Raw genomic sequence first — 14,578 nt, 5'->3', positions numbered from 1 at the left:
GAGATTTAACCCAATCATTTATTGTAATCTTGATCTCACAAATCTTTGGGAAAAAGATGTTGGCAGTTGGGTATTTGGAGCCAGAAATGATTTCTGTGATGTCATTAAATAATTTTAGCCTTCGACAAACATCCTTTGCAAATTACCACTGCATATCAGTTGGCAAAGAAGTGTATTGAGCTTCACGTTGCTTTAACCTAAAAAACACATCCTTATAACATATGGCAATATCAAGCATCTTGTAAGTAGAATTCCATCTAGTTGGGCAATCCAAACTTAACTTTTTAGTGAAAGAAATTCGCAATTGTCTAGCTGTTTCCTCAAATTTTTCCATTCTTTTAGGAGTTGTTGTCCAATATGCTACACTTTCTCGAATTTTTTCCACCCCTTCTTTTAGGACGGCTAACCCTTCTTTCACAATCAAATTAAGGATATGTGTTGAACAACGCATATGAAGCAAAGACCCTTTCTTAATGAGTGTGTCCAACTTCAACTTATACATTGCAAAGTCGATCAGCTGTGTGAGGTGCGGGAACATAAATGAACCTATAAATTAAGCAATATTTTGTAAGACATATAATCTTTCTAGAGGTGCATAAAAAAAATTACTGGAAAATTTATAAATTAAAAAAGGTGTACCTCAAAATTATATTTTGCAATGTCCAATTGTCATCAATATAGTGAGCTGTGATAGACATATACCCTTTCTTTTGATTGCTTGCAGTCCACATATCCGATGTAATTGCTATTCTTCTTTTATTTGTATCTATCAACTTCATAACAACTTGTTTTTCATGTTCATAGATGCCGAGTATCTCTTTCTTTATCGTATTTCGTGAAGGAAGTTGAAATAATGGTTGAATTGTTGTCACGAATCTAATAAAACCAATATGGTCCACTATTGACAATGGATATTCATGCAATATAATCATTGTTGCAAGTTCCCTCTTGACATTTTCTTCATTATAAGCTCCACAAGCCAATTCCTTTTTGCCACTTGAAATCTTAGAAAAAAGTGTTTTTTGTCCCCCTTTTCCTTTTGCTAAAGCCTTCTTTTGAATACATATGTTTGTATGATTTTGCTAAAGCCTTCTTTTGAATACATATGTTTGTATGATGGTGCAAGTGCTTTGTTCCATTCTTTGTTTCTCCACCAAGCAGTTTCTTGCAATAGTTACATTTAGCTTTGTATTGTCCATCAACTTTTATCTTTTCAAAGTGTTCCCACACAACACTTTTCAATTTCCCTTTCTCAGGCTCTACTTGTGTTGTTGAATGTATTTCATCATGAACTTCTGAAGGTGTTTGCGTAGATGGATTCAATGGAGATTGACTGTCATTATTGGAACTTTGAAAGGGAGTTGGTTGTTGTGAACACTGTGGTGGACTTGGTACTGCAAATCTTGATCTCCTGTGCTCATTTTCTCTAGAAACTAACATACGTAACAAAAAAAAATCAAACAAACTAAAAAGGTTAATTTCTTTTTTAACAAAATATAAAAGGAAAACCAATAATCAAGTTTAAAAATATTTCAAATATTTTTTATACTATTAAAAATTTATATTATACCACTTAAACGAAATAGCACAAATAACAAAATTAAATTAATAATAATTCAAATTTAAACATAGATTCTTCATCTTTTGATCTTGAATTAAATTAAGGATTTATGCAATTGAGAACTTAAAATTGAGAATTAAACATTATCATGAAACAAAAAATAAATAATAAATAAAATTATCATAAAGGAGTAAAGATAATTAAATGTGTGACCCAAATTTGAGAATATCCATTTGAACATAACATAACGAAAAAAAAAATGTATAATTAAGATTATGATAAGAGAAAAACTACCTTGAAGATCTGCTTAAACCTTAAAGAACAAGCCAAATAATTAAAAGAGAGTAAAAAAGTGTATAACCAAAGTAACAAAAAGAAGAGCTACAAAATAAGAGTCAAACATTTTCATGAAAATAAATAAATAAATAAAGATAATCAAATGTGTAACCTAAAATTTATTTCATATAATGAAATTGAGGAACACCTATTTGAACATAACCATGTACAGAGAGTAAAAATTATGTAATAAGAAGAAGAAAAATTACCTTCAAAATTAAATCTTGAAAAACAAACCAGACAATTGAGAGAGTAAACAAAGTGTATAACAAAAAACAAAGAGAATGAGAAATATGTTATATATATATATATATATATATATATATTATATTATATTATATTATATTATATATTATATTACTATGTATATATATATTATATGTGTGGATATCTTATGTTTATATATATATATATATATAATTATTTATATATATTATATTATATTATATATTATATTATTATTACTATGTGTATATATATTATATGTGTGGATATCTTATGTTTATATATATATATATATATATATATATATATATATATTTTATAGATATATATTTATTTTAAGTATATATTATATTATATTATATAACAATATAAATATAATAATATATATTATATTATTATGTATATATATTATATGTATATGCGTAGATATTTTATGCTTTTATATATATATATATATATATATATATATATATATATATATATATATATATATTTCTTTTAAATTTTTATAAATTTGTAATGTTATAAATTTGTTTATAAAAGATCTCACTAGTTAAATGATTAATTTGTTTTATACGTATATATTATATATATTATATTATATTATTATGTATATATATTATATGTATATTATATTATATTATATTATATTATATTACATGTATATGTGTAAATATATATATATATATATATAAATAAAAGTATATTTTATTTATATGTATATATACTATATTATATTATATTATATTATATTTTATGTGTAAATATATTATTTATTTATATATTTTTTAGATTATTTAATAAATTATAAATAGTTTAGTAATTTAAGCGGGAACGGGTATTTGGGCGGGTATATATATATCCCATCCCCATCCCCAGTTGAAAATTTCGGGTATTACCCATACCCATACCCATACCCAGTCAAAGCGCGGATTCCCCGTCAAAACGGGGACGGGTTCGGGTGATACCCACGGGCACGGGTTTATTTGCCATCTCTAGTGCCGCGTGAGTGGAGAGTGTAAGGGTTATGTGAGAGGATTGAGTGAAAAATGAAAATACTGAGTGGTGTGTGCGTGAGTTAATTAGGGTGAGGTGTGTGAGAAAATTGAGTGAATCTGTGAGTGGAGTGTGAATTGGTTAGTGGTGTGTGCGTGAAGTGTGTTTTAATTAGTTCAGATTAGTGTGTTTTAATCAGGTTAGATTAGTGTGTGACGTGTGTGTTTGGTGAGAGAAAAAGGGTGAAATAAAGTTTGTGCAGTGAGTGAATTAATTTAATCCTAATTAACTTAACCAATTAATTAATTAATTTAATTTTAATTTTTTCACTCTCATCTTACAAACTTTATTGTTAATTTCCTATTTATTATATATTTTTTATTTTTAAAAATACATTTTATTTATCCACACAAAATCGGATGTTTCACACATGTCTATTCAAGACATATACTTACCACATAAATTTGAAATGAATGATGTCCAGAGATAATGTTCCTCGAAGATGCTTCAAATAAGAAATAGATGAAACAAAGATGAGTTTGAGAAACAAAGTTCATGGATTGTTTATTTCAGGCACACCACGGGAGAAAGAAAGAGAGGATTAAAGGAAAAAGGTGGAAGAGAAAGCGTAAGAAGGAGAAGTAAAGAGGAGAAGAAGAAGAGAAAGGATTCAAGCGCTACTGAGGTGTCTAATCCTTGCTCTTTTTTCTCTGTTTTATTAATCTGGGTTAAATTGAAATTGTTGTTTGGCTACGAATTAGCAATCGAGCTGCTGTTCTTTATAAATTGTGGAATGTGTGTGTATGATTTTGATTTTAAGTTGATTCTGTATGGAGTTAGTGTTGGAGTACCAGGTTGTAATGTTTATATGAGATTCCATTGATATTTTAGATGCTTCTATTTGTTTCTTGTTTGGGTTCAACTTGTATTGATGCCCGGCAGAGTTTTGGGATTGTTGGATTATTATAACAGGCTGTCAACTTTAAGTAAGGATGATGATATTGATTAATGCTGAACAGGAAATTTTTGGTTGAGGGGTTTAGGTACTTATATGTGAATGTTGATGATTAAAATTGTTTCTAATAAGGGGAAGAAGGTTTCGAATGTTTGGAATTAAGTTCTGGAGGGTCATGGATTGTGTATTTGATGTAATTGATGAGTTTATTCATTCGTTTTGAAGCATATGATGGCCACATGAAGATTATTTGGTTTGTCTATTATTGCTTTTGGTTTTGCTAATATCATGCTTATGGTTGAGTGAGCTATTGGCTTTTTCTGGATTTCTCTATTTGGTATCATTTGATATGCATGATTTGTTTTTTAAAGAAGTTCTGTTTGCATGAAAAACAGGGGTGGAGCTGTTATATGAGTGGCTTGGTGTTATGATTGGTTTAGTTTTTTGGGATTATTCCAATGTGTTTTTCTTTTAATTTGATGATGAAGATTGTGCAGAGGATTATTTGGCTTCACGAAGGTGGAGTTTATGGTCTTGCGGAGGTTATTGTTGTTGAGATAATGAAGTTGAATTTGTTGAATTAATTATTGAAATAGGTATATAGATTTTGGTTGGATGATTGAATGCACAGCAGGAACTTGATCACGATTGTTATTTTGGAAGACGTTGAATTCATTCGGTCATAGATAATGTGATATGATGAATGAGTAATTTCATTTTGGGATTCCTTTTGTTTGAGGTTATATGATTCTGTGGCTTGGGTTTGTTTGAGGTTATATGATTACTATTATTTTTCTGCAGATTTGACCCCTTCGTCGGAGTTTCAGAACTAATCTTGAAAAACAAACCATTCCTCCTCAGTGTCTGTTTTCATCATGCTCCTTCCCATCTCTCTACCAACCACCATAACTGTCAAATCAAAGATAACAGCTACCTTCACTCCTAGAACCACAAATACCCATAAACACAGAACAACACCATTCAATTCAACCCTAAAATCTCTTTGCAAATGGGGCAATTTAGATGAAGCTCTTCGCCTAATCAAATCATCAAAGCCCACACCCATTGAAAAAGAAGCAGAAGAAGAAGGTATCTCGCTCTTCCTCCATGCTTGCATCTCCAGAAGGTCCTTGGAACATGGCCGAAAACTCCACTTGCACTTACTTCATTCTCAAAACAGAGTCTTGGACAGCCCCACGTTGAAGAGCAAGCTCATCACTCTGTACTCCGTTTGCGGCAGAGTCGATGAGGCTCACCATGTGTTCCGAATTGGCTACGAGAGCCCACCAGAACCTGTGTGGGTAGCTTTGGCTATTGGGTATTCGAGAAACGGGTTTTCCCATGAAGCTTTGCTTCTTTACTGTGACATGTTGTCACAGTGCACGAAGCCAGGGAATTTCGCGTTTTCAATGGCCCTCAAGGCGAGTTCTGATTCGGGCAATGCACTGTTTGGGAGAGCAATCCATGCCCAAATTGTGAAGCATGATGTTGGAGAAGCAGATCAAGTGGTGAATAACGCGCTTTTGGGGTTTTATGTGGAAACTGGGTGCTTAGATGAGGTCTTAAAGGTGTTTGAGGTAATGCCTCAACGAAATGTGGTGTCTTGGAACACTTTAATTGCTGGTTTAGCTGGACAAGATAGACCATCAGAGACGCTTGGTGCTTTTAGAGTTATGCAGGGAGAAGGAATGGGGTTCAGTTGGGTTACCCTTACAACTGCTTTGCCCGTGTGTGCTCAGCTTACTGCACTTCATAGTGGGAAGGAGATACATGGGCAGATTGTGAAGTCTAGGAAGAATGCTGATGTGCCTTTGCTAAACTCATTGATGGATATGTATGCCAAAAGCGGGGAAATTGGTTATTGTAAAAAGGTGTTTGACAGAATGCACAACAGGGATTTGACATCATGGAATACAATGCTGGCTGGATACTCAATCAATGGTCAAATAAATGAAGCCTGGGCTTTATTTGATGAAATGATAAGGTCTTCCATCAAACCAGATGGGATTACTTTCGTTGCCTTGCTTTCGGGTTGTAGCCATTCAGGGCTCACCAGTCAGGGACAAAGACTGTTTAATGCGATGGAGGATTATGGGGAGCAACCATCTTTAGAGCATTATGCTTGTCTGGTGGACATATTGGGTAGGTCAGGGAAACTTGAGGAGGCATTAAATGTGGCAGAGAACATTCCAATGAGACCAAGTGGCAGCATTTGGGGGTCATTGCTTAACTCGTGTCGACTTCATGGAAATGTTCCTCTAGCTGAAATAGTTGCTAAGCGACTATTTGAGATTGAACCTAACAATCCTGGAAATTATGTGATGCTTTCAAATATATATGCAAATGCAGGAATGTGGGAAGATGTGAAGAGAGTTAGGGAAAGGATGGCCATGACCGGAATCAAGAAAGATGTCGGGTGCAGTTGGATACAAATAAAACACAAGATTCATACATTTGTGGCTGGAGGGAGCACTAATTTTCGTCGTTCTGCTGAGTATATTAAAATTTGGAACGAGTTGTCAAATGCTATAAAAGACTTGGGATATATACCTAACACGAGTGTTGTTCTCCATGATATAAATGAAGATATGAAAGCAACATGGGTTTGTGAGCACAGTGAGCGTCTTGCTGCTGTAGCTGCCCTCATTAACACTGGCGCAGGAATGCCAATTAGGATTACCAAGAATCTTAGGGTATGTGTTGATTGTCATTCTTGGATGAAGGCTGTTTCAAAAGTGACAAAGAGACTAATTGTATTACGAGATACAAACCGGTTCCACCATTTTCAAAATGGCACTTGTTCTTGTAAAGATTATTGGTAAACAAAACCAAGACGAATAACTATTTAATACTATCCAATTCGAGCTTTTGGCAGCATTGTTCTTTTAGAAGTTACTACATTACAAAGTGTAAATAGAACATTCTCAAGAATTTCGGTTTAACAATAAAATACGAAATAAATTTTGCAGACTGATGTAAAAGGAATGAAAAGTTTTATCTCAAGCAACAATTGCAGAAGCTTCAACTTTAAGCTGATATCAGAATTACAGCTACCAATCAAAGCGGATGTAAACAACTTGTTTTCTTAGTATGTATTAAAAAAGACTTTTTCAAAATACTCGAACCGAAAAACCAAACATAGAACCCTCTCATTACACTTCTTAAACAACTTTCATCTAAGAATGACAATCAACACAGACCTTAAGATTCTTGGTAATGTTAATAAGCAAGTATAGGACAGCTCTCACCCAAAGAATATCTTCATAAGAAGTATCAAAAGGATAGGGAAGAACTGTAAGCCAATATTTTTAAAACAGAGTTTTTAATTTAATTGGTGAAGGTGACGGTTTAAGGTTGATAATCTAACTATGGTTAAACCTTGATCTCACAACTATAGGTTAGACATATATATGGTTATATTCGTGGAATAAATATAGAAATAAATAAAAAATAGTAAATAAAATGAGACAAAAATAAAATAAAAAAATTAGTTAAAAACTAATATTTAAATTTCCCAGTAACAAAAACTATAATATTAATAATAAATTTTATTTAAAAAAATCTTAAAATAATGCATTCAGTACTTCCTACGTAACGGATGTCTCGTGATTATTATTATGTGATATACACGTCGTTCAAAAAATTCACATGCGCATAGCACTACTCATTATAGTATTACATTAAATATAACATATTATATTTCTTAAAAGAATTAAGACAAAGCCAATATTTGTAAACGAAAAATCTATTTCACCTAATTTTTAAACATGATGAGGAAAGCTTATTTAAAGAAAATTGTAGAAATAAAATTTGTGGCCAATGTTAATCCTAAATTGTTTGACGACCATGTTTTGTTATGGATCACTACTTTTCATCATGGAAATGGCTTTGCATGCCTTGGTGGTTGGAGTAGTCTTTGTCCTAATGAAAGAGATTACGAAAATGACTATATATTATTACTTTCGACTAATTACATATTAAAGAACGACGTAGAGGCAAAACAAGGAGAAATTATCCAAACCGAATACCAAGAAATTGAGGCCACTAAGTTCACACGTGTACAACTCATTGTAATATATATAGTTTTTTAAGAAAAGTTTGATAAGAATGAGGTGTTGGGTGCCACGTGGTGCGACAAAAGTGTACAGTATTTTATACACGAAAAATGTAGACGACTCACCAACAACCGTATCAATCTGCAATTTCCCTGTTGGGATAAGGGGGGAGAGAACACTGTGTGACGGTCACCTAATTAATTACTCTGATTTAGATAACAATGAAGAACCCTAATACCAAAACCCTAAAAGCAAACCTTCACGTGTAATTTCATGTGTTAGGAAGCTACTTTGTTGTGTTGTGTTACCATTGGACTGCAACTAATTAATGAAACCACCCTCTCTATCTTTTTCCTCCTCTCTAGGTCTCTCTGGTTGGGTCTGAATGCAAAACAAATGTAGGAATGAAAAAGCATTTTTTTCCCAAGACAACAACACGTCTTTTTCGTTAATCTTATTTGTTTGTTTATTTACGAAAATAATTCATAATGATGAAAAGTCACCTAATATTATTGGAAGATGATGTGACAAGAGGGAGGTGAAGAAACATCAATATTATTAAGTCTGTATTGCCTTGTGTTTTACTTACACGAATGATTTTATTAAATTTTAATTAAATATATATCCCTCTAGCTCTGGCCCCTTCTATAGTTTGCAAAGTCTTCGTAACATGATTTTTCAAAGTACGCTGAATAAGTTATGATTACATACCCTTGTCTGGTTGGTTGATAAATGGTAAATCATTGGTTTAAAGAAAAAAAATGTTCTCCTTTACTGCTGCAGAAAAGAATGAGTGACAAGAAACAGTATATAATGAATAAGAAGAAAAAAATGAGATGGGAGATAAAGTAGACGTGTGACAATAATTGAACAGAAAGGAATTGTTGTGATTAAGAGATTTGGAAACAAACTTATTCGAAGAGGTTTTTCTGTAATTTTTATGAAAGTAAATTGAAGGTAATGAACAGAACATTATTTCAGCTTAATTGCTTTCATGATAAACTCTATACAGACATCTTCCAAATAACACTTACTATTACATATATAGTATATATGGTATTATCTCAGGTAATTAAAGTCTTTGGGCTTGTATATACTTCAGAAGTTTACTTTGTGCTTACTGTAACTTCCTATTACAGAGCCCTAATGTCATCTTACGAACCATTTCTTTTTAAAAACATATAAATTGTTGAGTAATGTACAAAAAATTATAGATTTCATGCTAAGTTGTGCCTGAATTTCAAAGAAACGTGACTGAAGATTAACTTTAAGGAACTACACCAAATTTAGAGGAAATAGTGTGATACCACAGAGTTTGGGTAGTCATAAAGCTTGATGGAAAAGTGATAATAACAAGATTCCCATACTTAATTTGAAAGAAGTTTCATCAATTTGCAAGAGAGAATACGTGGATGTAATTAGAGAACCAAAACGAGTGGGATCCAATGGGAAAGTGAGAGCTAAATGCCTCTAGCTACTGTATTTAGGCGACTAAACTCATACTTTGAAATAGAAAAAGCGCATAACAGTGGATGGACCATTATCTAATTCTTACATTGCGTCTGTCACTTCCACTTTATGAAATCTACGTGGCCAAAAAGTTTCTAAAGTCCCAAAAAGTGAATTTACGTGGCACAAAAATTGCATCACACGCTAAGTTGAATAAACTTGTGGCTTAGCTTCGCTGCTTCAACTAATGTCATAGACACACCTTTCTTTCCCTTAATTGAATTTGACTAATTTGTAACACAAAACATTATCACGTAAACATCATGCATGCCCCCCCAAATGACATGGCCATGCACTTTTCAATTGGAAAACCCTAATGTGGGTTCCTCATGCGCTTTTATATCCACATATATGTATAACCCCATGGCCTACCAATGCCATGTTCGAGGCTATATATAGCACCTTTCTCTTTGCACTTTTCACTCAAACATTTCTACGAAAATCCTCTGTTTCCTAGAAAGCTCACCAATTCAAAAGCCATTTCGATCATTGCATTTTCCATATGGAAAACCTCTTTTTCAACTGTTTCATTGGATACTGTCTTCTTTATTCTCTCTTGCTTGTGCATGGCAAACCATTGTCATGCAATGAAACACCTTACCCCTCTGTGTGCAAACATTACGTTGAAACCACCAACACACTATCAACCCTAGATGCTAGATCCTCTTCCTTCCACGACCTGGCCCTTAAGGTCACCGTGGATCAAGCCATGCAGGTTTATAAACTTGTCTCAAACATGGACCTCAATAATTTCAAGGACAAGCGATCCAAGTCTGCTTGGGAGGATTGTTTGGAACTCTATGAGGACACACTTTATCAGCTCAAACGCTCAGTGAACTCGAACAATCTAAATGACAGGTTGACTTGGCAGAGTGCATCCATTGCCAATCATCAAACATGCCAAAATGGTTTCACCGAATTTAACCTTCCCACTCACCTCAACTACTTCCCCAACATGTTAAGCAATTTCTCCAAACTGCTAAGCAATTCCCTGTCCCTTAGCAAGGCTATGACTTTGACATCATTGTCATCGACTAAACAAAATGGTGGGCGAAAGTTGCTTTCAGATGGCTTCCCTTCATGGATCTCACATTCAGACAGAAGGCTTCTTCAGGAAACAACATCAAAAGCTGATGTTGTGGTGGCACAGGATGGCACTGGGAACTATAAGACCATCTCAGAGGGTGTTGCTGCAGCTGCTAAGCTCAGTGGGAAAGGGCGTGTTGTGGTGCACGTCAAAGCTGGTGTTTACAAAGAGAGTATTGATATCAAGAGAACTGTGAAAAACCTGATGATCATCGGAGATGGTATGGGTGCTACTATTGTTACTGGTAGTGACAACGCGCAAGATGGTTCCACTACATTCCGTTCTGCTACTTTTGGTAAGTTCATCGTCCACTCTTGTATTCATATAAACCATGCATTCACGTATATATATGTTATGTTTGTATATATATACCAGAAAAACCTCGTCATGCATGTGTCTAGAACTAGATATCAACAAACCTAAATGAAAGCTTTCCATCCTTGTCATCAACCTAGCTAGCTCAAAAATTCAAAGATGGCATTTGAATGACTAAAAAGTATCTACTCAAGATCAATGTTTAGTTTTTCTCTTTTTCGATCAGAACATGTGAAATATAATACTGATAAAAAAATGTAAAAATAATAATTTAAATTTTCACTAATATAAAAATTAAACCCTATATCACCTGGGCCCGTCGGGACAGGGACATGAGTAGTACTCATTTCTGTACAACTCAGTGTTACGGACAATCCTAATCAAAACTTCTTATCATTTTACTATCAAGAAATTTAAAGAAAAAACAATCTGAACTTTTCATTTTCCAAACAGTGAAAGTAACCTTCACGCTGGAATCAACCATAATAAACTCTCATATTATTATTATTTCAAAAGTGACACAAACAAAAATATTTTCACTTTACACTCGGTGAAATATCTCTCCATGATAAAGACAAACAAAAATAAAAAGCTTTTTGTATTTTATTTCGCATCTATAACTTTTATGCGTACTCATTAGTAAAAGGTTAAAACCGTTGATCATTATTGCAGCTGTTTCTGGAGATGGCTTCATTGCTCGGGACATGACCTTCGAGAACACCGCCGGACCGCAAAAGCACCAAGCGGTGGCTCTCCGTTCCGGCGCCGACCACTCGGTGTTTTATCGGTGCAGCTTTAAGGGGTATCAAGACACCTTATACGTCTACGCCAACCGCCAATTCTACCGCGACTGTGACATATACGGAACCGTAGACTTCATTTTCGGGGACGCCGTGTCGGTGCTTCAAAACTGCAACATCTACGTGAGAAAACCGATGGGGAACCAGCAGAACACGGTGACGGCACAAGGAAGAACCGACCCTAACGAGAACACAGGCATCATCATCCATAACTGTCTCATAACTGCAGCTGGGGACCTGAAAGCGGTGCAGGGCTCTTTTAGAACTTATCTTGGTCGCCCATGGCAAAAGTACTCAAGGACTGTCATCATGAAGACTGCCCTTGATGGCCTGATTAACCCCGCAGGTTCACCATTTTTTCTTCATACTCTATAACTGCATCAATTTTCTATAATACAAAAGGGTTTTATCTCAAGTAAAAAATGAAGATTATAATTGGTTGGAACGATTTCCTTATCACTTTAAAGATGGTTACTCCAATTATTTAAGATGGAGTTATTTAGGGTTATTTTTACTTTAAGATAGAAAAATCTAAACCATGGAGAGAGACATGAGATAAGGGCTACTCGTTGTTGGGTAAGACCCACATCCCGTGTGTTTTATTATTTTCTTTAACCCATTAGATAGCGAGCTTATAAACTTTCATATTCTCCGAGGATTACGAAGAGAGAGAAAAACTAGGGTTAAAGTGGGACTCCTCGTTTTTCTTCATTATGCAAGTATAATTGCTAGAAGGAAAAAAACTAGTGGACAATATTAAGTAAAATTATGTTTTGACACCTTGCTATCATTTGATAACTAGTAAGAGAGAATTTTCTAATAGTAAAAGTGTATGACAATAAGTTTTAAGTGAAAAGAAAGTACTATAATTATTTTAATTAAAAAATTGGAGTTGTAAAATGATTTTAGGTGTACACAGCAAAGGAAGAGAAGATATATATAAAAATAATTTAGGTATGCTACAATAGAATAAAAGAGAGAAAAATAACGAGAATTATATAAAATATATAACTACTATCCATTAATACTCTTCTAAGAAAGATGGGGTGTTCAAAAGGATAATAACTGGCTACAGAAGCCTGCTTGCCCTTTGGTGTTGTATGGGGCAGAGAGAAAAAGAAAAAGTGGATATAAATAAGTGATATAATTAAAAAGAAAATAGAAAGAAATAATTAAAAGAAAAGAAAAACTAAACTTACCCTAATTTTTTTATCCTATTTAACTTGTATAATAATATTTTTTTACAACTTACACATGTTGGACCTGTTTAATTTTAAAAATCAATTTTAAAATTTTAAAATATTTTTTAATATTTAAATAAAATTATTTTAAAAAAATTGTATAAATTTTGTAATTAAAATAATTAAAAATAAAGATTTATGAAACCAAAATGCTTCTAATCTTAACAGCTTTCTCCTATATTTTTATCTAAAAAAAAATAACATGAGTTAGAAGTAGTAAGTGGAGTACTTACGTGCCTACGTTTGAAGAAGTGAAAGTGGTGTTGTTTGTACAGGTTGGTCTGAGTGGAGTGGAAACTTTGCACTGGGAACTCTATATTACGGTGAACATGCGAACACAGGAGCAGGTGCTGGCACCGGAGGGAGGGTGAAATGGGGAGGCTTTCGCGTGATCTCCAGCGCCGAGGCTGTAAAGTTCACCGTCGGAGAATTCTTAGCCGGTGGGTCGTGGATTCCTGGGAGTGGCGTGCCCTTTGACGCAGGTTTATGAAAAACAAAAACTATGATGAAACCGATGTGTTTTGTTGTGTTGTCTTGTGTTGTGGTGTGTGGTGTGGTCAGTGTGGTGGGTGAAGTGGGGAGGACTTGGGTGGTGTTGTTTCCAAATTGGGACATAACAACTTCCTCAAACAAAGGACAACTATATTGTGACGTAGCTTCTGTTTTGGGCTCTTCCTTGTACAGAGGGTACACAAAATGCTGTACTTCTATTTGTGGGTTTCGTCTCCCCTTACCTTAAGGACACTCTGTTCCTTTTGTCGATAGAACTTGAAGGAAGCATCGATCCCTCCATCATCATACTTGATAGATAGATAGATACGAAGATTCAATATTCTGTACTTTACTTCTTCTTTTTTTTCTGACGTTATCAAGATAATCCTGTATGTATATAAATATATGTGAATAATTGTAGCCAAATGGCACCCATCTGTGTTCATTGCATAAGTGTATAAAAGTCTCTGATTCAAGTTTTTCTATCTTGTACTATACCTTCATAAATATTCAACATCATTTTTCTTATATGTTTTTATTTCTTTATTTCTCCCGATTATATCATTATTGTTTTTGGTTGTAGAAAAATGTTTTATGTTGGAATCATACAAAAATTATTTTTTTCATCTTAAAATATTTGTTTCTCTTTTCACTAAACACCCTTTTAATCTCGGAGTTGATTAAAGATTAAATGGATTAAGAAGTCATTCTAAATGTATACTTTTCAGAACAAAAGTGATTTGTGCCAATAACACCATTGATAATTAATTATAATTCCTACTATATAGGACCCACAAACCAGTGGCGAGAAATTTGAGGCTTGAAATTGAAAATTAGAAGAAAAAAAATATCTAAACCGACATGGAGAAAAAGATAAAGACCCTGCCGTTAATCTTGCTTATTTCTGCTAATTTTATATCGTATAGACGTTCATTGTTCATTATTATCCTTGTCTGCTCTTATTTTCTGTTAAGCTATTTAATCATCTGAAACTAAAAGAAAGGGT

General features: G+C 33.6%; 2 protein-coding genes across 2 annotated transcripts; both read left to right on the top strand.

The window, feature by feature from the left end:
• Positions 1-3,568: 3,568 nt before the first annotated feature.
• Positions 3,569-6,947, top strand: LOC114179056 (pentatricopeptide repeat-containing protein At3g14330). The gene is made up of 2 exons (XM_028065255.1): positions 3,569-3,803; positions 4,875-6,947. The coding sequence occupies exon 2, from the start codon at positions 4,949-4,951 to the stop codon at positions 6,893-6,895; it is 1,947 nt and encodes a 648-aa protein (XP_027921056.1). The 5' UTR covers positions 3,569-3,803; positions 4,875-4,948; the 3' UTR covers positions 6,896-6,947.
• A 3,128-nt stretch (positions 6,948-10,075) lies between these two features.
• On the top strand, positions 10,076-14,057 carry LOC114179058 (pectinesterase-like). Its single transcript, XM_028065257.1, has 3 exons — positions 10,076-11,019; positions 11,712-12,185; positions 13,356-14,057. The coding sequence occupies exons 1-3, from the start codon at positions 10,140-10,142 to the stop codon at positions 13,568-13,570; spliced, it is 1,569 nt and encodes a 522-aa protein (XP_027921058.1). The 5' UTR covers positions 10,076-10,139; the 3' UTR covers positions 13,571-14,057.
• Positions 14,058-14,578: the final 521 nt, after the last annotated feature.

Source organism: Vigna unguiculata, chromosome 3, assembly GCF_004118075.2.
Source record: "Vigna unguiculata cultivar IT97K-499-35 chromosome 3, ASM411807v1, whole genome shotgun sequence".
In the NCBI taxonomy this organism is placed as follows: Eukaryota; Viridiplantae; Streptophyta; class Magnoliopsida; order Fabales; family Fabaceae; genus Vigna; species Vigna unguiculata.
The sequence above is the reverse complement of the archived record's forward strand: the minus strand, read 5'-3'. Positions and strand labels throughout refer to the sequence as shown.